The sequence below is a fragment of the Nyctibius grandis genome, chromosome 16 (genome assembly GCF_013368605.1).
Source record: "Nyctibius grandis isolate bNycGra1 chromosome 16, bNycGra1.pri, whole genome shotgun sequence".
Classification (NCBI taxonomy): Eukaryota; Metazoa; Chordata; class Aves; order Nyctibiiformes; family Nyctibiidae; genus Nyctibius; species Nyctibius grandis.
The window spans coordinates 4457789-4483854 of NC_090673.1; the positions used below are offsets into that span (position 1 = coordinate 4457789).

At 38.4% G+C, this 26066-nt stretch overlaps 1 protein-coding gene across 1 annotated transcript in view; it reads left to right on the plus strand.

Annotated features, from left to right (window-relative positions):
• AK8 (adenylate kinase 8) overlaps positions 1-26066 on the plus strand; it is a 68218-nt gene that overhangs the window by 11756 nt on the left and 30396 nt on the right. Inside the window, exons 5-10 of the mRNA XM_068414023.1 lie at positions 943-1011; positions 7622-7703; positions 9310-9381; positions 10224-10424; positions 13146-13277; positions 15973-16062. Coding sequence (XP_068270124.1) covers positions 943-1011; positions 7622-7703; positions 9310-9381; positions 10224-10424; positions 13146-13277; positions 15973-16062 — 646 coding nt within the window. The remainder of the gene's footprint in view (positions 1-942; positions 1012-7621; positions 7704-9309; positions 9382-10223; positions 10425-13145; positions 13278-15972; positions 16063-26066) is intronic.

Genomic DNA, 26066 nt, shown 5'->3' on the forward strand with positions numbered 1-26066 from the left:
AGCGAGAGGCTGCAGGAGGCTTTGACGTGCCACCCTATGGGACCTGCTGGCTTTCAAGAAACACAGCAATTTCTTTCCCTTTTTCTCTTTTACTTACTTGAATGTTGCCTTATGAGTGGCTGATATTAAGAAAGGTCCTGAGACCTGGCAACAGTAGAGAGAAACAAAACAAGAAATCCCACTGCCTGACTGGGCCACCTTGTCCTTTCCACAGCCAGCCCAGAACTGGTCTCTTTTGTGTATTCTGGAGTGCTTGAGCCACTCTACTTTCAAGTGACTTGTGTAGCAATGTTCCCACCACTCCTGGTGAAATTGTTTTGTGATCTAATGAAGAAGATTGTTATGAAATTTTTCTGCATATTTAGTCACATTTTCATTATATCTGTCTAGGTTCTTTAGTATAATGTAAGCCTGCAGAAATATTCTTATAAACTTTCTGGTTGATGAAATACTGAGAGTTACTTGAAACTATGAAACAAACCTCCTGAAAATCAGACTCTCTCTGTTATTTGCTCTGTGTTTGAGATCCTGCTTGTCTCACAGGATAGCTGTTAAGATCACTAATGCGGAGTTCACTGAGATATAAAGCAGTAGTGGGACAGATACTTGTGGTAAAAAGGACTACGGTTGGATGTGGTGGTCTTATGGGTCCCTTTGCAGGTTTGATGTCCAATGTGTGTGTTAGTGTGCAAAACTTGGCACCGCTGCCGTGTTAGTGTGCAAAAAGCATGGATGTAGGCTTTGTGTTCAGCTTGCCTTTTACACTGGTTTTTGTGCCCTTATTAACTCTCTGATATATTATGTTAATGACTTGGGACTTGCACATATTTATTTATTTTTAAGAAGACATCTCAGTTCACCTTTAACCAGAATATGCCTGCATGGTAAAATTCCTTTTGAACTCAATTGTGAATATTCAGCCTTTTTTTGTTCTTTCTTTAGAAAATTCCCAACGCGCTTTGGGCCGATCTGATCCAGGAACGTCTGTCAAACCTGGACTGCATCAAACAAGTAAGAATTGCTCCTCAGAGGGCCAGTGGATAAGCACTTACACAACTCGTGCACAGTAGTTAGCATTCCGAGTCCTGAGCAGAGGAGGGAATGGGGGCAAATCATTGGGGGCTCTGGAGCGGATTGCTTTCTTGAACATCAGCAGAGGGAGTTTGGAGCTTTATTAACAGGATAAAGGGGAGGATGAGAGTATGCATATGCTAATCTTCAAGCACAGAGATGATCAAAGGCTGAACAAGCATAGCTTTGTTGATTGCCTGAGGCAACTGGCAGAGTTATAGTGGACAAAACAGATAAACAGAAAATATATAAAAATCAATATGTCGAGTTAAGATTTTAACTCTTACAGAGGAAAGGGGAAAAAAGAGTCTAACATGATTCATATAAATTTTCTTTATTCCTCATTGTGTCCTTTTTCTTCCTGTTTTATTAAAAACTGCATTTGAATCTATTCTCTTCTAGGTAATAATTAGTATGTTCACTGTTAGTTTACACAAATAGGCAACTGGATAGGTTTAGCTGTATTCACAGATGCATGGCTTCCCCCCTCCCCGGCATGTGCTTAGCCTTAATGTAAGTAGAGACTTTTAACATAGAACCAATAGAGAACTTAAGTATATTAATGTTGGTTGAAATTGTCTGGGCTCAAGGAAAGCAAAATCACTGTTATGTGTTTCCTTTAAAATCTCAGATGTTGTTATGGTTTATTGAATCCATAATCAGCCATTATAAGGGATTATTTGTAAGAGACATGCTCATCTAATGGATAAATCCCTGTTTCTAAACAGTGTCAAAATACGGACTGCACATTATTTGATGCACTTCTTGAGAGAAAGAAGTCCAGTCCAAAGTAGGTGTTATGTTCATGAAGGACTAAACAGCTTTTTTCAGATAAATAGTACGTGTTTTCAGAGCTGTCACTCAGTCACACCCACACCTTTGGGTCAGGGGATGATAACTAGTACTTCCTGACCTCATAAAGATATTGCAAGGCTCATAGTTTTATTAAAATCTGTTGCTTCTCAACATCATCATCATCTACCTTGTTGGTTGAATAAAGCAGGGCTGGTAATTAACATTTCATTGAAGTGCAAAAATTGCTTCCTAAACCTTCTTAGCATTAGGTGCTGAAAGACACTGGAAATGCTGAAAACCTTATGTCTTGTACTACTTTCTCTGTCTCCATGAGTTTTGGTGTAGTCTGCAATGATCTGAAGACTGGATCCTTCCATCCATGTAAAACAAAACAATCTCGGGCGCTGGGCCATTGCCTTTGAGATGGTAATTCTGTAGCACAGAGGTATCTATAGGGGCAGAGAAACATCAACAAAACTAATAAGAATTGAAAAAAAAAATTGGCCCCTGATTGAAGGTTTCAGCTTTTAGAATTCAGGTAATGTGAATGATTGCCAAAGAAGTCTTCGTGTGCTTCAGTGCAAAGTCAACTATCTTAGCTTAAGCCACTGATGGAAGTGGCTTTCAACAGACGTGCCTTGTGTTAGCTAGATCCGATGGTCAATTACAGTGTATGAACTGTGGAAAGGATAATTTGATCAGGATGGTAATGAATAGCTGGAGATGTAATCTCTTAAATTGTTCCTGCCTGAGAGGTTTGCTAGAGGACATCTGTCTGTGTCGTATTTCTGTTGCGAGCATATAGCTGTAGCAAAATAGGTAGTATGCTGGTCTCTTTAAGCAGTAGCTGAGAACTAGCAATAGCTAAACTTCGACCTATCCCATTGTCTAATCCACTGGTTGCATGAGAATTTAATTTAGATTGCTGCCTGCTGGTGTTTAATGTTACCAAGAAAAGTCATTAAGCTAAAACAAACCTTTCCTTGCCCAGCTAATCTTGTTCTTTTGCCAGGTCATAGAAGAGAGTGCAGGACAGTGCCCTTATTTGCACGACAGTGCCCTTATTTGCATTGGGAAGCATCTTGCTATAAAAGTCCTTCATTTTCCATCAGTAGAGAAAGCTCTGAAGGAGTAAAAATAAGTTAATGTGGGTGATTTTTTGAATATTTCATTGCATTTTTGGCTAAATACAGGTTTAATGAGACTTACTGTAACAAAAATCTGAGGTGCATTATTGCCTCCCATACATATTTACACAGGAGAGTATAGGACTCCTCCTCCCTCAAAGAAATGTGACCAATTGTTTTTATGAAGGGAAATTCATGAAACAGAAACGTAGCTCATCCCTAAATTATTCTAGATTTATACCAGATATAAGTCCCATTGACATTCATGGGGTTGAATTCCTGCAACTTTGGAGTAACACAGTGATGAGTTGAATCCTGTAGTTTTAAACTACACCAGTATTTGCTTTCACAGGGAATTACCAAGATGTTAGGATTTTATAATGTACTGGCAACTCGGAACTGCAAAGTGTGGATTTTTCTGATGCCCTCTCCTGCCTTCTTTCCACTTACTGTGAACTAATAAAATCTGCTTTGCTGTGCAGATAAGACGCAGGTTTTAGGCAAAATGCACACTGCTGTTGGTTCAAGCTCTTATTTTCTTCCTAAACCTTGCTGCTGTTTCTCTTTGAATTCCCTTCCTACACTGGTAGGATCGGGGCCTGGGAAGACTGTGGAAGAATTTTCTAGTACATTATGTGTAAGGACACGACTCCCTCCCAGTAGTTGCTGGGGCAATCTGTCCTCTAATGCTATCTGGAGGAGAGCTGTTGGATGGCAGTAGGTGCTGTAAACTAGCAAGTAGGTGAATAATTCTTCAGTTTAGGGCTTTTATAACAGTAGCTCTAAAACCTCTCCAACGTGCTTATTTTTTCACATAAGTCTCTTTGCCGTATTAAAAGAAGGTGTGTTTTCAACAGCTAATTCTTCAGTGTTTGTTGTGATATTATTAAAGTGAATTTTACTATCAGCGTGTAAGCAAAATCCATTGCTCTACAAAGGCTGCATCCAGCCTACGCTTTTTTTGCCCCATGCTTTCTATAATTGTTGGCATGGTTCTAGTTCTCCTTGTAATAGCGAGGGAAGGATCTCTCAGTGAATGTTATTTTAAGTATTAGGTCATGTAAACTCTGAGTAAGGTGACAAGATGGTTAAAATGCCAACAGCTGCGTAGTGTCCTGCCTGTGTTTTATGTTCCTGTTATGACCAGCAACACTGAATCAGTGCTGGATGTGTTACAGAACTAGGAAGAAAAAACCCCTTTATAAAGCTTCCCTGACATTAAGCAAGAACGAAGTGGGTGTTATTGGTCTAGTTAACATTTCAGCTATTTTTAGGAAAAACACATAGTTGACTTTTCAAAGTCATGATGGTTATTAAAAATCTTTTAATTAATAGATAGTAATTCATGGTCACTAAAACTTCCTCACACGGGGTATGTGTTTTCCATTTGAAAGGGGATCTATTAATTTTCATTGCAATATTTGCCTTGTGTGATTGGAAATAGAAATAATACTGTGGATTTTATACGTCATTGAACAGATTTATGCCATTTCTCTCAAAGCATGAGTCAGCATTTTTTTCTGAGACTGTTAATAGATTAGAGCAGTATGTTGGACCATAGTACCACCAGCTGTTTGTTTTATTTCTCCTTGTGGTGTCATTGGCTTGGCATTAATTGTACAGCTTTCATCCCACTGACAGTAGGAATACAGAATTTTTTGTGCCGTTGTTTTGACAGTCACAGGTTTATAGATGTCACAGGCATTCTCCAAGGAGAACATTTTTATTGATCAACAGCTCTGCTGAGACTCTGTGTTGTGTGTTCTTCCAATACAAATGTAGTTAGGACTGCGAGGGATCAGACGTGGAGGTCTTCCAGCGTACGCAGGAAACTTATTGCGAGTGTAATGTTAGAACCTGGGACTTGTGAAGCTGATATGAAGACTTTTCATCTTACAGGGTTAGTACATGTTGGCTACGGCACCTCTGACTGCTGGTGTTGTGGAGGGAATTTATAGAACTGAGGAAGGCTAGTGAAGAGATTGCTACATGATGAGTTTGTGAGAGCGTGAGCTGAGCAACCTTACGTCTTAGGACCATTTAGAAACTAGGCTTAGGCCAGTGATTCACATGAGTAGTGGCAGAATTGCCTTTGATTAGTATTAAACAGTTCAGAAGGGTAGTGGCTATCCTTGAAAGGGAAGGAAAAGAGAGCAAATGCTATTGGTTCTTTCTGATTTTACCTTGGCAGATAATCATCGTGTTGTCTCTGTGAAACTCCATGCAAGGATAGTGATGGAAGACCTCAATCTTTTCCCATTGAAACCTCCTTTCAAGAGGGAACAGTGACCACAGAGTAAAGGCACGGTGGAATCACTCACTTTTAGCCTTTGTTCCACCCTTGATGTGATAAGGTGCAATTCATGCCTGGTTGTAAGGTTACTGCTCTCAAGAACAAAAAAATAGATGGCTTCTTAAAGAAACAAATTTACCATGTGAAGTTACTAATTACACTTTAATGATAGTCAGGAGGGCAAAAAAGACCAGTGTTTGCATAAAGCATGATAGGCATATTTTAAGTCAGGTCTTGCTCTGCTGTGTCTTGCTTCCTCTTGCTTCGTTCCCAAGCCACACTCCCTTTTCACTCTTTTTTTTTTTTTTCTTTAATCTGTGACATCTGCTTGGAGCTTGTCCCTCCTGTGATACCATACTACTTGCAGCTGTTCAGACCTCCAGCTCTGAGCTGTGCATGGGGTGCCCTGAGCATACGGCCTTTTTGATGTGTGATAAAACAGAACCAAGCCACTGGGGGTATGGAGAGGGAATGCAGCAGAATATCAATAAACCTGTTCTGAACAAAGCTGCAGCTCTGTGGTGGAATAGACATTTCACTGAAGTGTCAAGTAGATGGATAATGTATTCTAATTAGGGACTGACTGATACCCTGGAACTCAGAGACCTTTGGAAATAAGATCCAAAATGCTAACTATTTTTGTAGTGTGTGTTTATTTGTATTTGTTTAGAGCCTTAAAACATATTTGTTGCGGGAAGCTATTTATTGAGCTATGTTTTCTTACATTGCAAAAACTTTTAGCTATAAAGTTGCTTATTACCTGTATTAAGGACCTTTGAAATTTGTATATAAACCTCTTGAAGTTCACTAGACATTGTTAAAAAACAGTATTCTACGTTTACTGCCTGTTGCTCAGTATGTGATTCTGAGCAATAAGCTGTACTTGATATCAGAAGCAATGTTTTTGTGGGGTGGGTTTTGTTTTGGTTTAGTTTCCAAAAGTATTGCACTTGGAGGGGAGAAAATGAGATTTGTGGTCTGTGTAAATTGGCATCAATTTATTGGCTTCAGACCTCTGATGCCATTTCTCCCTAGAAGAGGATCTGGGCCTATATATATGTTGTACAAGCACAGTATATTCAGAACTAGTGCTGAAGTTCCTAGCATACCACTAAAAATATTGTGCAGCCTTGCCTCCTGCAAATCCCAAGGGATAAATTGATTTCTCAGCACCTGGGTGACCTTAGACAGCAGTTCATTCTAATCCGATAGAGCAAACACTGGGAGTGTCAAAAATGGCTTGCAGTTACTTGAGTCTCTTATTTTCTACAGATATCAGCAGGATGACATGTTCCTGAAACCAGGCTAATTAAGGCATTTTAAATAGTCTACTCTGTTTTCTTGTATAATTGGAATGTCCCAATTTCCTCCTACAGAAGTCATGGAAATATGTTTCCCTGAAATACTTCTAAAACCTTTAGACCCCATACTGACAGAGCTTCAAATTTAAGTGGGGGATGTTAATGATTGCTAGCTAATGCAATATTAAAATATCTTCTTTATTTCAGTACAACGATGGTTTCCAGATTTATTGTAGTATCACAAAGTTATTTTGAGGTATGGGATATAGAGACAAGGACATGCGTGGTTAAGCCACTAACAGATAAATGAGAGAAAGTTTAGAAGGTTCAGATTTGAGACTGGGAAGTGGATTAGATTTCAAATACTGCATGACTTGGAAACGGAGTGAGGCTGCAGCTCTCCTACGGTATTTCACAGATCTGTAAATGTTTTTTTAAAGATGCTCAATCCAACACTTAGCTGGCTATAACAAGGACTTAAGGGAGCAAAAGGCTCTTTTTTCTTTTTTCCTTCTTTTGCTCTGTTGCTTCGTTAGCTTTGGGAATGCTGGTTCCATTACTGTGAGTTTTCCTGTATAATTTAAGAAAATAATGAAAGCGTGCATATTTTCCTCAGTGTTCTTGGCATTAAATCTTCTTTAGATTTGTTTAGCCTCTTTTTTTGTACACAGTGTGGGCTGGTATCCTTTTGAATATTTCAAAACTGTAGAAATTGGTTTGTGTTGTTTTTATTCAAGATAGAAATTTCTTTTTTTTTTAAGATTGAAACATGAAAAAAATCATTGTTACAATACATAAGTTCCCATTGCTCTGTGGCAGTGGTATTGCTGCATGCCATTTCACAAAAATATCAGTGTTCCACATTTGCTTTCTTCTCTCACAAGCATCCATAACAAATATTGTGCTGTTGTGAGATCAGAATGAGGTAATTCTTGTGCAAATAGCACTGATATTTAGTGCTAATTTTTGGTTTTTCTCTTTCAGGAGAAAGAGAAAAAACAAAAGCATAACTGTGTCATGTTTTTGTTCAATAGGGATGGATTTTGGAAGGCTTCCCTGAAAATCGGGAACAGGCATGGATGCTGCAATCATCTGGCATCATTCCTAGGCATGTTGGTAAGCAGTACAAGGTTTATATATAATTGCATCCAGTAGGAAAGACTAGAAGTGTTTCTCCCCCAAAAATCCTCGATAAATTCAATACCAATACTGAAGACACTGGAGTCACCAGACAGCAGAATATTTCAGTATGGTTCAGATTCACTCAAAAACTTGAGGTAACCTGTGGGACTTGAAACCCTGTCTTTACACATGAACCCTTTTCTTCTTACACGTTAGAGTTCTGTAAATTCAAGACCACTCCAGCAAGTGTCTCTGAGCAGCTCTATGTAGCTTTGCTTCTGTTCTAGGAGTGGGTCTAAGTTTTCTCTGACTTCCATCTGTAGAAATCGGCCTTTATCCTAGACCAAAACAATTCCTCATGTACTAAATACAGATTCATCCTTCTGTTGAATTAGAGAATGCAGACTTAGTAAACTTCACCAAGTGAAGTGGAAACATCATGATTTTAAGCTTGACCTTTCAGAGTATGGGTGGATTCTGACTTGATTTGAGAGGAACATTTGTTTACTGACAAAGTGCTGATAGACAAGACCTTGACAGCTGCCCTTGCCTTCTAGAAGAAACCAGTTGTCCCAAATTAATATAGTTAGAGGACCTACTTAGAATGTAAGACATTATTATGATTGTGTGGAATACAGTGTAAAATGATAAATGTAGAGTTTGCCGGTGGAGAGTGAACAGAATGTTAGTGAACTTGATGAATTGTCACTTTGGGTTTGATTTGGATGAGATTTGACTGTTAATGAAGAATTCAGAATCACTGCAACAGTTAGCTTAATGTCTAGTACTTGCATGTATTTTTAATATAGCTAATAACATCTGAAGTTGAGTTTTGCTCACAATTATATCTGTGCAACCAAGACCTGAATGAGAATCTTAAAGCTCAGTCTGTCTAGTTAATCAAAAAGAAGATTGAGAGGAGATGAGATTTACGGTGTATGAGTACCTTAATAGGGAGAAAAGCATTTGAAAGAGCTGTTTAATACAGAGAAGAAAGTCATAAGAAACTTGTTTGAAACCTGTAATCAAGTGCACTGAAAATAGTAATTAAATTACAGTGTTTAACTGTAAGGATGATTAGCCAAAAGCAACCTAGGGAACTGAGAGATTCTCTATCTTTTGATGCTTTCTAATCAAGTTTGAACACTTTTCTGTGAGGTTATCACAAAATAAGTTTCACTGGTCTCACTACCAAAGTACCTGGGTGAAAAGTGATTGATTGTGGCATAGAAGAGAATCAGTCTCGAGTGATCTGTGGGTACCTCCATCCTAGGCTCCGGGCACAATATAAGTGAGGGAGAACCTTGTTAATTGATATGGATGATGGGGACAGCTAGTACTCATGGGTACTGGACTGGATTCTTGTGTATTTTATCCTACTGTACTCTGTAGGAGTGGGAGCAAAATTCTGATTAAAAGTGAAGTAAAGTATTTGCAGGTAGAATATTGGGAAAGGAGAATGAGGCAAATGTGCTAGAAATGCATTCATCCATCTTTAGCACTAGGATACATCTAAATAGTTACAGGAAATAAAGCAAATAACTAACAAGAGCTACTCTTTTTTCTTCTTTTTTTTTTCCTTTTTTTTTTTAATGTCTAGTTGTGCTTTATGCTCCAGACACTGTGCTGATTGAGAGGAACAGTGGGAAAAGGCTTGATCCCTTCACAGAAGGTGCAGTATGTGTTTGTTCCTGATGTCTACTAGAAACTGGAGTGTTGCTTTGTCTCAGAAACATTGTAATACCAGTGGGGTTAAAATTCAAATGGTATCCCTTTAAGAACTAGTAGGAATTTATAATTATAAATTTAAACTCTTTGGAAAAAGTATTTGTTGACATTGCGTTATTTTCTGTGCCAATAAAATTAGGAAAATGTAAAGCTCAGTACAGAGCCTGCAAACAGTAGATTATGGCAGTACAGAATATTTGAAGTTTAGATCTGTCCATGTGAGGTTACATTTTGCTATGCATCTTTGCTAGATCCTGTTTTTTTTTCTGAGGTGCAGGAATGCTTTTAGGTATCTTCCATTAAATGACTGTCAAATAGAATTAGCTCTGTATTGTCTGTTGAGTATCATTATCAATCATCCATCACGAAATAAAATCTTGACATTGCTCAATAAAAAAATCACATTGAATGTTTCGGGAGTGGAATTAGGAGGGACATTCTTAACTAAAGACATGGTTTTTATTTGCTATAAAGGAGATTTGCTTATCAAAGGTCTTGCTTAAGGTTCAGTCCAAGAATTTGGAGAGCTATCCCCAGTTCCTGGTTCTTACTCATCATGCTGTCTTGGCTACACGGGTGGGCAGTTACCTTGTCCACTTCCTATCTGTGCATCTGCAGACTAACAGTCAGCTGTCAGTACAAGTTGCAAGGGAAGTTCACAGGTTATTGCTTGTGTCACGAAATAAAGCTTAAACAAAGACCTTTGTTTTGTTTAGGAAACCTTTTGGAGCTGAGCAAAACCTATTAAATCTTCCTCTTAGTTCCTAATCAGTGTCTAACTTCTAGAGGTGTACCATACGACCTTTGACTGGCCGAGTGAGCCTCTGGTACAGCAACGTTTGGTGAAACCAGAAGATCTATCTGAACAGGAGATGTCAGAGAAACTGCTGGAATATCACAGAAACTTCCCTGAGGTTTTCCAGACCTACCAAAAAGTTTTGAAATCAATCAATGCAGACCAGCCTTCCATGGATGTCCTCTCACAAGGTAAATATGTACCTTTATGGCAAATCTGATAGTTGATAAACTCTTATCTGAAAGGTAGTTTCTAGCTGTTACAGACAGTTTGTAGGATTAGGATTAGTCAACACAGATGGCTCCCAGCTGAGTTGTGTTCTCTCTAGTACAGCGTTTGGGCTGTTCCTGGTAATTATTTTACAGGACTAGAGTAAGTGCAGGTAACTGGAAAGTCTTAGTTCCACAGTCCTGCCAAGGAACAGCTGACTCAGTAGAGCAAATGTCATGGTTATTTCTGCGAGAGTCTCTTCTAAAAGTCTGCATTGTGTCTCAATTGTTAATCTCCCAAAGGGCTAGTACCTTCCACAAGTCTGATAAGAAGTAGGAGTAGTTCAAAGCTGGTAACATTTCATTATTTAAAAGCTGTTTGCGCTGGTAGCTTTTCTGTTCAACAATTCTTGTTTGCCTTTGCTTGACTGTAATGCAATCTGACTTTTAATGTTGATTCTTCAAGAAGAGAATAAGGAAACTGCCAGGAAGACCAATGGATAATGTACTTTGTAGCTGTCAGTCTGTAGATGATCTGTTATATCCCAGTAATTTTGCATCTCAAAAAGGTCTTTTTTTTAATAACAAGTGCTGCACTTTTAAGATAAACAAGTAGGAAGTTTATATGCTGAATTTACACATTAATTACCTCTAAATTACTTAATTAAATTTAAAAGTTCATATCATCATTCATAAAGAATTCATGCCTTGAATTGTAAATAAGAATGTGAGTGCCTGAATATTAATTATTATTAATTAATAATGTAGTGAGATAAATTGAAAACTGGAATGAAAAAATCCTCTCTAGATCTTTTTTCTGTAGTGCATCAAGCAGCCAGATTTTTTTTTTTAAAGAATAATTAGATGTGGAGACTGTCTAGGGGATCATTACTCCTAATTAACTTGGTTATTTACTGCAAATTAAGCATCATTTGTAAGCAGGGTGCTTTGCCTGTAATGTTTGTGCTTTTCAATACACTGGGTTATGGAAAATGTTCTGAATAACTAGAGCACTCCTTGGGTAGCTGATACTTGGTTTTTAGGAAGCAAACACACTATTTTCTGTTATGATTTTCCAGGGTTTTTGATAAGTATTTTTATTGCTACAGATAGAGATAAAAAAAAAAGATGAGATCTCGCATCGATATTAGTAGTATTACGGATTGTTTCATACAATTATAAAATTTTGTAAACTCAGACTCTGATAGAATTATTGCTAACATGTGCTGGGGTGTGTGACATCAAATTCAGTGGTACGGTGCAGCATCCCAGCACAGCGTGTGGGGCTGGAGAAACGTGTATGTGATCCCATGTGGTTGCAGTTTGAGTTGGTTTCTCAATACTTCACTGTCTAGAAGTAGCAGGGCTGGAGTTTGCTGGAGATGCTTCTTTATTACAAAAGATTTTATGATGATACCAAAGTGTCTAGCAGAGGGTCCTCAGAAAAAATGTTAGTTATTATGCAGCAGTGTGTTAACAATGGTAGTTGAAATATTGATCCTTATGCTGTGCTCCATCATCTCCTTTTGTGTTTTTTTTTTTTATATGGGCTTATGATTCATACAAACATTAATGTCTAAGCCTGTCCTATTTGTTAGACTAAAATACCATTTTATTACAAGGACTTTTTAGTCTAGAGACTCTTTTATTTGAACTGAAGATGTCTGGGCTAACACTTAATTGTATCCGTTGCAATTACAAAGGAAATCCAAGCCTGTGAACTTTAGCCTTGGCATTTGACTCTGTGATCCCTGGAAGGCTTGCATAGCTCATGCTGAAGCTTGAGCTGCTCTCTTCACTAGTGTTGTTAGCCATGAAAGGGGCATGGGGAGGAAGAGTGTCCGAATATGATCCTGACTTATCCTCACTGCCAAGCTGTGTTGTCTTTTAGCTTCTTGGTGATCTATCAGGTTCTCTTTTGAGATTGTAACAAAGTTCAGATCTCTAATACAGCAATGTTGACGATGCTTCACATGTCCTGTGATCTTTCCAAAGCTCTGTAGATTGACCTGAATTTAATATTTCATAGGCAATATAAAACGTAGAAGAATGATGTCCAGCAAATAGAGTGGAATCAGACAGAGAAGCTCAAATAGCCTTTACATGTTATGCAAAAATGATGGACAAAAGAATAAAATGATACTCAGTTATGTATTAATTCTGTATGGCGTCATGACATCCTATGCTACAAGTCTATAATATTGTAATTAGTCTGTTAATCACACACACACAGCTGGATAAATGTCATATTAATTTAACATCCTGAGTTTTTACACTTAAATATTTGTTCAGAAACTGCAGAAAGTATTAAATGTAATTATAGCCTTCTATAATTTGCATGGTAAAATTGTACCTATCAAGCAAAAATTACTTCTGCTAAAAACAACATAGTAAAAGAGCAATTATTCATTGAATCTGCTCTTTAAAATGGTTTGACATCTACTGATGAAAGAAAGTATAGGAGTGTAATGATAGATTTTAGAGATTTCTGAAGTGCCTCTCAGTGTAAGTTGCTGACACGACAGTTTTATCAGAGTCCTGATTGTGGTTGGAGTATCTAGATGTTTCAGTGATAAAATAAATGATGATCAAAATGACCTTTTAAAAAAAGAAAGAGAAGTTAATCATTGCTTATGTTATTTTTTTTTTTTTTTAAAGAGATAGGATATAAACTGTATTTCTTGCCTTTCTCTCATGTTCTAGTTCTTACCTATGTCCAAACACGGCACCGATCAGCTGCCCCCTTTACACCACGGGTTGTCTTTTGTGGACCCCCGGGCAGCGGGAAGAGCCTGCAGGCAGCACTAATAGCTCAGAAATACGGTCTTGTCAACAGTAAGTTCTCAGTAAATATGCACTTTGCTCAATTCCCCCTTTCTCTCTTTTTGATCATTTATCTTTTGCTGTCTGTCTTTCTTACTTGCTCATAAAATTTCTCTGTTTGTCCATTGCTATGGATGTCAAATTTTTGAGGGAAGTGAAAAGTATTTCAGTGAAGAAATATAAACCAGTAGAGCATCTATTCTGTGACAAACCAGCTCTAACATTTTTTAGTCATTGTTTTTATACCCTTTACCTCAGTATTTTTCCATGTGTTAGATTCCTGTCGTGCTCTGAATTCTTCTGTGGATCGGTGGGTCCTGAGTAATGTCTTTGCAGTTTCAACTGTCTGACCAAAACTGGGGCACTTTTAAACTAGAATTTACTCTGGACTTTAATGAAGACTCAAGTTCTATGCATCTGAAGTAATGTATTAGAAAAGGAAGGAATTATTTAAAAGTGCATTCTCTTTCTTTTGTAAAGGAGGCCCAGAAAATTCTATATGGGGCTTGTTCATGGTCAGCATGCTAATGTTAAAAAGTCCTATAATATGAACACACAGCTTGGCGACAGGCTCAGTGCAATACGTGTCCATGTTCTATACTGTCTTCTAATAGTGGGGTAGCCATAAATTATTTTAAACAAATGTCTGATATCTGTAAAATTTGCTGATTAGCCACATCCTCTTTAAGTAAAATGCAAGTTTGTTTCATTAGTATTCTTTCAATGTATGCCAAATGAAAAAATCAGAATTAAGTAGGTAGTGGTTTTTTTATGTTCAGGAGAATCTTTAATTAGCAGAACTCACTCAGTTGTCCCTAGCGATGTGCCAGTTTGCTGGTGTCTTCCCTGAAGTCCTGGTGAAGTCAAAAGATTTCATTGAACCTGGATTCGACTTCACACATGCATGATAACTTTCAGCTCTGAAACTGTCTATCAGTTTAGGGTTCTAGGCTTAGGCTTTTTGTATATTAAATCTTTGTTATTACTTTAGTGCTTTTAGAAAAAAATACATGAATATAACTCAAATGATATCCAGTGAACTTGAAAAAGGTAAATGTAAATTATTTAAAAATCTGTATTACAGTCCTAAGTACAAATAAAATTGATAAAATGGTTATGCTATCAGTTATTTTAATATTGCTGTGTTTTAACATTTCATATGAAAAAATAAATATTTGTAGATTTATTCAAAGCTATATTTTTAATAGTTGTGTAATTGGCCTAATGAAAAATAAAATATGTTGGAATGTGTTAAAGAAAAATTATTGTTCTTGTGTTTCTGAATATTTTTTCTTGACTTTATTTCTAAAACTGCAAGTTTGATAGTGTTTTCATCTAGGTCAAAATTTACATTTTTTTTTAAAGTAACTACTATGTAAGAGAGTTTCAGCTCTTTTTAATAAATACCATTAAACTGCTTTACCCATATGTTGAATTTTAAGTATACTGTAAACCAAATATTAGAAGAATTAAGTATTTAAAATAGAGTTGGAAGGCCATCATTTTTGTGAAGAGTAGTCAGCATATACTTGATTTCCAATTAGGCCATTGGGATTGAACCACAGGCTTAAAAATTTAATCCTATGTTTTAATAGTGTCGTGAATTGGATTGAATTTAGGTGTATACATATTAGTTGTCTGAAGGTGGGGTCTATGCACTGGGTTTCTGTTATGTTTTTACACTGTTTGCTGTGAATATGCATTTGCTTCTGCAAAACAACTAGTGACTGTTAAAATTTGTGTTCATCCCTTGTCATTTCAACATTAAGCTTTATCCAAGTAATGTTCCTGTGGATTATCTTACTCTTGCTTGCCAAAAAGTGCTATTAACAGCGATAAAGCAGATGAAAGGGCTTGCTGCTTTTTCCATTAAAGTCAGTGCAGACGTAGATGTTGGTGCTATTGATTTCTGAAAGGATGGAATCAACTTATGATTATTAATTGAAAGTTCATGCAATAATGTACAGAGTGACTGTTATCTATTACTTACCAAAGCTGAGTTGAGGCTAGGACTTGTTGTTGAGTAACCTCTCCATGCCTTAGTTCTCTCCCTGTAAAATAAGGGTCAGGACTGTTGTATCTAACTCGTGTGGGGCAGCAAGACTCAGTAACTTTGGTCAGAAAGCGCTATCCGAGCCCAAAGCAGCAGTATTTCATACACAGCTGTCCTGACTAGAACTTTCAATCTGCATCTCCTGGTGTTGGGTGTGTTTGAAGTCAATGACGATACTGGATTAGCACAGTTTTTAAAATATAATTCTTACGTGATCATTAAATGATCCAGGGAGTTGCTTCCTTGAACTGCATATTATCCTGCGGCTCCAACAGCGTGGTTCAGATGCTGTTCAGCAGGTGTAACTTTATTCAGTAATTATAAGTTTATAAAAAGTGAAAACTGCCAGCAGTCCCTTGAGTTATTATATCAGGAACATATTTGATTAATATCTTTCTCTCTCTTTCTGTTTTTAATGTGTTCTTTGCCAAATGTATTCTTTTTTATTCAGTATTCTCCCCTGCTCAGTCTCTGCTTTTTGCTCTGCTTGGCCAAAAAAAAAAAAATTCCTAACAACAAACCCAAAAAGCCTACAACTTTTATTTTATTCAGTGACCTTATTCCAGTATGCATCTTCTGGGTTTTTTTCCTTTCCTTTGTTGCTTCCTTTTTAAAATTTAACCTTGTGTCTTTTTTGTTCTTCCTTCCTGTTAGTTTGCTGTGGGCAACTGCTAAAGGAAGCTGTCGCAGACAAGACAAAACTTGGAGCGCTCGTTAAGCCTTATATGGACGATGGATACCCAGGTAGGGCCCGTTGTTCTCTCATTACACTGTAGTTACAAATTTGCGGCAAAAAATAAATTGTCAGTGAATTTTTCTCAGTCAGATTCTAATCTGAGTTACATCAGAGTAATCTGGAAGTTGATTAATTCCATTCATTACATGTAATCTGTAACAGAAGTTAGATTTCTAAGCTCTTCGATATCTTCAAAGCAAGTAGTTCACTGTTCCCGTGAAATTCAGAATTTTTGTACACATTCCAAAATTTGATTTCTGTGCTTTTATCTCTAAATCAAAATCAGAATTCTGATATAGATGTATAATTTTAAAATGTTTAAACTGTTCTTTAAAGCAGAGAATCGTGTTCCATTTTTATTTCAAGTGGGCTGTAATAAAGACTCTGCTTTTATGTGTAGGTTTTGACTTGTAGAACGCTACTATATATTCTTCTACTTTCACACAAATATTTTTAACTTAAATATAAAGTTTCTTCATTTCTATCAGCGCTTTTGGTTGTAGGAGGGGAGTACCACAAAGAATATCTAAGCATGTTTTGCTTTCGGAAGGCTCTGCAGTGATTTCAGATAAATCATAAATGCTGTAAGCTCCTTAGGGCAGCAGCCTAAACTTACATGTTTGTTAGTTGTCTTGCACAAGCATAGCTCTCTGTATGTGGTGGCTATTAAAAATCAGAAAAGATATGCAGTTCTAAAGGATAAGTTATATTTCAGTAGGGTGCAAGAATGTTTATTTTGCCAAATTACAATGGCCTGGAAGAGGAACTTTCAGTTCTGTTTCTGGCAACAGGTCAAATGGTTACCAGTGACACAAATATAAGGAGACAATCTTGCTGAAGATTGAGAAATCTCAGTTAAGCTTCAGTATTAATGGAATTTTGAGCAAACCCCCCCTGAGCAAAGAGAAATCTTCATTGTCTTTTATTTTTGGCAAGGAAAGTCATTTGGTGAGGTGGAAAGCTTGAAAGTTCTCATTTTTGCACAATAGCTTAATTCTGAGACTGAATTACACAGATCTGAAACATGAGCCTATAAAATTAACTGAGGTTCCCTTGATACCATACCAAGAGATTCAGTACTTTTCTAAGCATTTCAAAAAGACCTTTGGCAGCCTGCAGCTTTGGGTATTCTGCCCCTCCATCAGTCACTTTATCAAGCCACAAGGTAATACATTTTAACTCTAACCTTAATCTCTAGTGAATGGATTGCATTTATTCTTAATACAGTAACTTGGCTAGTTCAATGCGTTCATTTTCTGTGGCAGCCACCATATTGCTGGGAACAGAAAGCATCAATCTCTACAGCCTGAAAGAGAGAAGCTGGGTCCTCTTTAACATAGGCACAGAGATGTAGGAGGGGATTTTCTGATTTAGAGATACTGCTAATCCAAATGGCCATTTAACACAAAGGCAAGAGATCTTCGTGTATATTAATCGCAATGTATCCTAGGCCTTTACGTATGGAAATAACTTCTGCATGTGTGTAGTCTAATTGACCTGATGTGGCTACTTGTGTGTGCAGTCCAACTCACGTGTGGAGGTCATTTTAAGCTCTGAACCTTTCTCATAGTATCCATTAATTTCAGAATCTTACGTGTATACTGTAATTTCAGTTTCTTGTCATCTTTACGGAGTAGAGGACAGCCACTGTAAATACCTCCCTCTCTAAATTTCAGTTATGGCTGAGATGGGATTTTGGATGATCTGTTTACTCAAAGATAAGTCCTTTAAGAGCTTTCTTTACTCAGATGCTCTTTGTGTATTTTATAAACTTAATCTTAACCACTGAAGTTCCTTAAAGGAGATAGCAAAAGCATTCCCAGTAGAGTAAAATAATTGCACAGATTGTAATTTTTAGCCAGTCCTAAATATATGCACATCCTTAGTCCAAGGGAGCTGCTTGCATTTCAGGAAAATGAAATTGAAGTTGTAATTCCTTTCTTCCTCCAAATCGGAAATTATTTCAGATTTAGATTCATTTTTTTAATATAACATGCAAGGATAAAGCTGTACAATGCTTCTGAATGTTAATGGGAATCATAATTATATTTCTGTGCATTGTGCTAAAAAATTCTCGCTTATTGTTTTGCTTATATGCACATATATTTTATTTGGTGGGACATACTACAAAATTAAGGGCTGAATAAAAAATAAATGTTATATAGCAATACCAGAAATAATAAGTTCTGTCATTTTGCTAATCCTCCTCTCCCAGGGATAACAAAGAATGAATTTACATTAGTAAACACTAACAAGAATTCATTACTGCACTCACAAGAGGCTTGGAGAAAATGAAAGAACATAGTGTACTGAGGAGGAAAGATGGGCAAAGAATCCTTGCTGTCTTGCTAGAGAGTTACAACCAGGTTAATGGGGAGGAAAGATTCTCACACTATTGTTGACTGTATTCAGCTTCAAGAAAATCACATTTGGATACAGTTAGTTTAGTCAATAGCAGACAGTGTTATAACTGGAAAAGCAATTAGAACTTCAAAATTTTTGTTGCATTTCTAGTTATGTACCAAGTAAGCTTAGTTGTTCCTTTGGGCAAGGAATCATGCAAGTGATATTATCACAGAACACCCTGGAACCAAAGACAGACCATGAGAGATGTTGTGCTCAAATCATTACTAGTCAAAATGAAACTAGTGCCGTAAAATCTTGAGGCACACCTCATATATTCTTAAAATGCTTGCCCTGGGGACTGACCTCAGTGTGGTTTCCCTTCTTGTGGACACAATTGATTGCATGCAATTAGTCATTTAAGATATGCCAACAGGGTATGTTGTGGTGTCATAAAAAGGCTCAAAAATCAGCTTATTCAGAGCTAACTCATTATTGAGTTACTGAGGCTGTCCACTGTTCATTCTGTTCTATTTCTGGTTGACTAACTCGGATCTCTTCTTGGTTTTAGGATTCACAAACATTCTTTGTATTGCTTTTTCCTGTACTGCTGCTTCATGTATACAACATGTATTTCAAGAACAGCCCAGACAATTCTATTATTCACCCCAGAAGGCAACTCAGTGCATTCCCATTCTCTAATATTTTCTAGTGTTTGCTGTCTCATAAAGACCATATCTCTTGCTTCATCAAACTTCTCAGATTTGTGTATGGTGCTTTCTTTTGCTTAATGAAGGTAGCATAGATATTTTTTGAGCCCATTAATTTTTTAATTCCCAGGACGTTCTAGTCTACAGTTGATGCACACTAGATATTAAAAAATGCGCTTTCAGTGAAGAGTTCAGCAACCTGACTGCTTTCTGTCTGTCATAAGCATAGAGTTGTTCTTTGGACAACCAGTCTGAAATGCACAGACTTTTCCTTTAGGATATTGTGGTTTTCACTGAATACTGGGCAATTATTGCTAACTATACTCTGGGCAGAAAATTGCCAGCATTGGAGTCTGATACCAGTCTTCTGGTCACTAACTCCAGTTAGTTTAAATCTTGGTCAATAATGCTAAATTTAGCACACGTCATTTGCCTGGGCAGCCTAGGAAGACTTGCACCCGGAGTAAGAGGTGAGCATAGTGGCCAGAACCCTTCCCTAGGCAGCAAGACAACTCACAAAAATTAATTTGTTCAGTTCGATTCCTTCTGAAATGTCGTGAAGAGACTGTTCCATAGACTGCTCCTCCCCTTCTAGTAATTCAGGCTATGGACAAATGGTGCATGTGTGGACAGCCCATTCGTAGACCCCACTGGCTTCATGAAGACCTTCATGCAGAACTTGTGTCCCCAGGTTGCTGTAATTCTGAGGAGGGCTAGGCTGCATTCTCGACCTGTCTCATTGAAAACATGGGCACACATTAATTTAAAGTTCCATCTGCAGTAACTACATTCACCATTTTACAGGTGTCTGTCAGAATTTGATACCTCTTGAGAAAAAAAAAAATGCAGAAAGCATCTTCCCCAGCCCGCAAATGTCCCTGGTGTTTGCCCCTTGAGATGTTTGCATTTTATTAATGAAAATAGAAGCAGAAGCGTTTTGGCATTGGGGGCATCACAAAAATAGGAAAGGGCATCAGTCAGTTGAAAAGAAATTTGCATGCCATTCTGTCTGTTCAATTTTCCGTGTTTTCATGGTGAAATAGCATGGAGTGATCACTGCTAATTAATATATCTGTTTGCAAGGCTGCAATAAATGGAGCCAAGAAAAGCAAAATGACAGGAAAACAATGTGAAGAGCAGGGAGAAAAAATCCACTCCCGAACCAGTAAGGTTCTGCTTTTCAGCTGGGAGAAGTGCTATTAGTTTGGGTAATTGTTTTTTTCCACCAAAATGAAGATTCAGGTGGTAAAGAGAGCTGATTCACGAAAGACAGATAACATTGCACTGTTTGCAGCCTGTTAGAGTTGAACACACACATCTGTGTTGTTTTTTCCCCCCTTCCTTTTTCTGTTTTTTAAGTAGTGATATCTGAAGGTGTCCCCAATGGCAGTCTGCATGTGGGGGGTAAAATCTGGAATTCCCTAATTTCTCCTATTTTCTAATAAAAACTATTACTGTACAAATGTAGATTTTTTTTTTCCCCCCTTATTTTAAATTGGAATGGTTTTAAAGGGGTGCTTTTTGGTGTAGCCTCTGAAAGTTGGGGTCCCCTGGTGATTGTGATCACAGTCTCACTGAAAGCACTTGGGGTTTTTTGACATCAAGTTAATATTCTCATCACTAAATGTGAAGTAAAGATTTGACAATAGAGCAGCTTCCTCTTTGTTAAAAACTTGCAAAGAGTTTCCGAGTTGAAAGGCTGAGTAAATCTTTATATCTGAGGAGGTAAGCTGAGTGTTATTTCTTGTTTTTAACAGCGCTGTACTGGCGAGCTGCAAGCTGTCTGAACGCTGGAGAGAGACCCTTTGGGAGCTCCATTGGTTTTCAGCAAGTCTTTGCATGCAGTGTGTTTGTACTAGCTGAAGACAGCGCATGGCGCTCTAAATAATTTACAAGTTGATTAATAGACTCACATGGGTATAATTAGAAGAGGGAGAGACAGCAGCTACAGTAACGGGTACAGTGCTTGGGGGAACTAGAGACTTTATTTTTTTTAAAGAAACTTTCTAGGGTGCTGGGCGTTTGAAGATAAGTTGGGAAGAGCTCAGTGCCTCTTCTCTTTTGAAGTGGAAATAGGACAGTTTGAATCCGTCGAGTTTAATTTTTCACAAGCTTTAGGGGCCCTGCAGTGCAACTCCCTTTTTATTATTGAAAAAAACTCTCCATTTTTCTTTCATTTTTCACACACATGCACACACACGCACACAGAGCCCAAACAGTAGCTAATAAACAAATTGATTTCCTATTTTATTTAAGTTAGTTTTATAATGATGCTATGTGTTCAGCTCTATATGCCCTTCAATCACAAATATAATGTGTAAAATTACGGAGATATATCTGAATACACCATACTTTAATGTATGCATTTGTAAGAAACCTTCACCTCTGTTTGACAATGCTTTTGAAGTAGCTCCATTTCTCAAGTCAAACTTTTGACTTTTCCTCTGGGACTGCTACAAAGGTTTTTTTTAATGGAAAATAGGTAGCAGTCTTTTTTCCTACTAGGAGAAAACTGGTGGTCAAGAGAACAAAATAAAATTTAAATATATTTTCTTCTGGTTTAGGTAGCCATATTTTAATAAAAGATGCAAGGTTGTAGAATAGAAAGTTTTACGTGAAGGCATATAGGCAGTATATTGTAATCTTCTTTCCTGAATTTTACTTTTTTTATGTGTTGAATCACTACAATGTGATACATTAGAGTCCCCTTTGCCTTTATTTGAAAATCTAGAATATATTTTTCTTTATTCTACACAACACGCAACAATCAAAATTGCTGTATCTGGCTAGCAGATATTCAGGGCTGAAGTAACACTGAGGACACTCAATCTACAAAGACATTTTTAAAGGCCACCCCATTTAAGAGTGTAAAAAAAAAAAAGGAAAAAAAAAAGAAACAAACAAACAAAAAACAACAACAAAACAACCCACCCAAAAAGCCAACCTGGAGGCTGGACCAGACAAAATAAATGTGATTTTATTTAAGAGTTTAGTGCAGTTGTTTTCTGGAGCAATTGTAATAATCTGTCAGTTAGTGGATGTGGTCCTGCATATATAAATTTTACCAGTCTCCTGGTTTTGCAGCAGCATTCACCATTATTACTGCCACTGGAATATCAATAGTCCAATATTAGGCATCGTAGCTCAGAGGGAAACTGCTGCTGGAGTCTGTGGGTTTGCATGAGGGAGGGAGTAAAACAAGTTGTAAGTTAAAACATGTCAGATGCCCCCAGTTCTCGTTTTTGGCCAGTGGGCATCATTGTGCACCGCCAAAATGCCCCAAACCCTCATGGATTTGAGTGAAGTTGTGGTCCTTGGCCATACTGGGCCTAATGCTTGTCAGGGGCTTTTAAACAGCAAAGCACAATATAAATGCTAAGTATTAATCTTTTCCGTTTATTTTGATCTTTGTTGCTGATAGTACTTGTTAAAAAACTTAGAAATGTGGTGCTTCCTTTCCTGGTACTCTTCTTGCAGCTCCTTGGCAAAGGGCTGCTGACTTGAACTCTGTTTTACTGTTTGCAGTTTGGGATGGAGAAATCACCTGAGTTTTTAGAAGACAACTGGAAGGAAAAGCATGTTGCATATTGGCAGCGTATGATCTTTGGAGTTCAACATCAAATTCTGGCTTTGGCTCTATTTCACTGGGTGTCATATGTACAGAATCAGGCTCGTGTATGAAACAGACTTTTTTATGACAAGTAAAACATTTAATAGCTCTTGTGTATTGCTTTACATTTTTGAGTATCCCTTTAATGTGGCTGGTAGGTGTCAGGAGGAGCACCAAGGGGAGAGACACGGGACAGGGCAGCTGATCCCACTGTTGGGGATCTAGAGTGCGTGCTGGCACTGGGCATCACTGGTAAGGGACGACAAACCCCTTAACGTCCTCTCTTCTCATCACATGGTGCGTCAGTATTTGTTATAGAAAGCCAAGATGTTTTTCACCATGTTTATCAGACCAGATTTATTCTTCTTTGAATATTATCACTGTCAAAAAGGGTTTTGTAGGCCAAATTCTGCCGTTACAAGCCTTATCTTCTTCAGTAGAGCTGAACTAGTTTAGAAACAGGGAACTTGGTTGATAATGGAAATGATGCGTTAGATGGGTTAGAACTGCGGTTGCTGTCTTGCGTCTGGCTGTATTGTCTCTGCAGAAGTGGAAGGAGTAAAAAGAAGTAGTGCAAATATATATTTTTGTTACTAGTTTTAGAAACTTTCAGGTTAGAACCATCCCTGTGAGGTAATGCAGAGTAGCTTTTGTCTTGCGGGTGGGTAAACTGAGGCAGAAAACCTGATTCAACTCGAGCCACGCCGCAGACAGTGAGCGAGCGTGGCTGGGACCCCAGGTGTGTGGGTCTTGACCTTAGTGTCAGCCCACTAGATCATCCTGTGACCCACTGATCGCCTCTGCCGTTAGGCAAATACACACAGGCAGACAGCATCGCAGAGGCTGGTTTTAGGGGAAAAGAGCTTTTTGTGTTTGTGTGCTGGATGCTCAGTTTGGACTGAATTGCCAGTGCTAGATCTGAAGATGCTGCTAACAGGTAAAGCAATGTAAGGGGCTGGAATCTTATCTAGTCAGTAAATGTGAGCAGATTTAGATTCCTGAATCTCTCTGGCTTTGATAATTGTGAGTAAGAGTGATGCACTCCTTTAACATGCATTTCTGAAGGTCTTCATTTATCATGTATCATTTGATCGATCATTTGGGATCGTACCTGCTTTAAAAATGTTATCACTTCTTCTTTAATCCAGCTAATTCCTATTTCAAATGACTAAAAACCTCCAAAAAGAAAAGAGGTTCTAATATATTTGAAGAAACAAAAATATTTAAAATGCGGAAATTAAATATTTTATCATATTATTTATTTTACTCTATTAAAATAATTATTCCAGTCCTTACAGGAGGCCGTTCTCAGCAGTGCCGTGTATGCAAAACGAGCGCGTGGAGACTGTGTTTCTGTGTAAATTTTCCATTTGATGAAATTCCTAAATGAGCGTTCCGGTGCTTTGCGAACGCCATGTCGATGTTACCGGTTCTGCTGCCTCTTCGTTTGCCGGCTCCACAATTAGCCCAACAGCCAGGCAACGAGCGGGGCTCGCCGGTTCGCCGGGACAGCCCGGCGGTGCCCCTCGCTCAGGAGGACTCAGCAGACCCCGGAGCCGTCTCCGTTTCCGTGAATTACCGAGATTTCGGCGCTTCAAAGTCCCCGCCGGCCGCTACCGGCGGCCGCCGCCCCGCGCTGCCCGCCGCGCCCGGCAGGTGGCGGTAGAGAACAACCAACCGGGGCGGTGGCAGCGGGGCCGGGCGGGGCCCCGCGGGGTGAGCGCCCGCCCCGGGGGGAACCGGCCCCTTCGCCCTGCGGCGTCGGAGCAAGAACGGGCCTTTGCCTCCCTCCGCCGCCGCCGTTCGCATTGAAAACACCCCGGGGTTATTTGTTCTGATTTACGGTAAATAGCGGGCCGCGTGCTCCGAAACGGGAAACCCGTTCTCACAAGGCCGGTGTGTTGGCAGGATGAAATTAAAATATCGATCAACCTACGTGATGGTAAATCACTGTTAAATCATTGTCAAACGCAGTAAACGCAAACTGATACAATCTCTGAGGACATTAATGTGGGCAAGAAAATAGAATACTTCCCTAAAAGGCCCAAATAAAATGACCCGTTGTGAATAATGCGGAGTTTATAGAGCAATAAAATAAGCAAATCTCATGCTTTGCTAAATTTAGGGTTGACAGGACAATCCAGGAAAGTAGCCTTTGGCAGTAGCTTATATTCTGGGCAAGCTGTTAACTGTCAAGTGATGGGATCAAGCCTCAGGCATCTGAATTATCTGTGAAAGTCTTCAGACCTAGCTAAAAAAAAAATTCTCCAAGAGAAGGATAAAGGGTAAATGGACAATATTGTCAAAAGGACCTTAAACTTTTTACAGTACAAAGCTGACAGAATTTATGTCTGCAAATGCATTTATGCTGTACTTAGAATTGAGGTTTTATAGGTTTGGGGAAGTGAGTCAATACCCTTCAAAAGTCTGTTTTAAAGGGCAATATATGGAGGAGGAATCAATTTAAATATGATAATTGTATAGCTTGGAGCACTGACAGCATTGAAGCTATGGGAGAATAGTGCCCTGTAATCTCTCAAGTAGTGGTTTTACCTTTCAGACTGTGCCTTTAATGTTCTGTTACTTCTGTCTTGAGCAGATGGTATGATTTTGTCAACTGATTGCCTGCTACGGCTTTCTATTAGTCCTGCAGATCTCCGGGTTGGGTAAGAGCTAATAGGCCACACTCCTATGAGTTTCATGAGGAAGTACTTTTCAAGAGGGAGTACCTTTTACTCGTGAAAACCTTTGAAGCTCTGGGAAGTAAATTTATTTTTTAAATGGTCTGCTGGAAGGTGCTGATTGACAGCTCTGGAGACAGAAAATCTCCAGGTGTCCATGCAGCAGTTCCAGCATGAACAGCAGCACTTTAAGCCTGTGTTCCCTGCACCCTGCCTGATCATACCCTTGAATTGATTAGATCACTTCTTAAGTCCACAGCTGCTAATTCAGCTGCGTAGTCTAGACCATTAACATGGTCGAGACAGGCTGGGCGATAAAGGAGATACGGTGTGTGGTATTGATGTTAGGCAAGAATGTATGCATGAATGAATTACATCTCTATATGGAGCTGGTTGTGGCCCCATTCTGCCCTGTATACCGTTTCTGAGGTTCACCGTGACCTTGGTCCACAGCTACGTACGGTGCTCTCAGCACAGGGTATCGCTGTAGCGCAGCAGCTCTGCAGCATTACCTCTGATGGGTGGATTTTACTCCTGTACTTTGATTTCTTGCCTTAATAGAGATGTGTTTCCACATTACCTAATCTGGATATCTCTTTGTAGCACATTGTAATTTTTACAAGAAACTTATCTTTGGACTTCTCTAATGATAAAGTAAAACCTCTCTA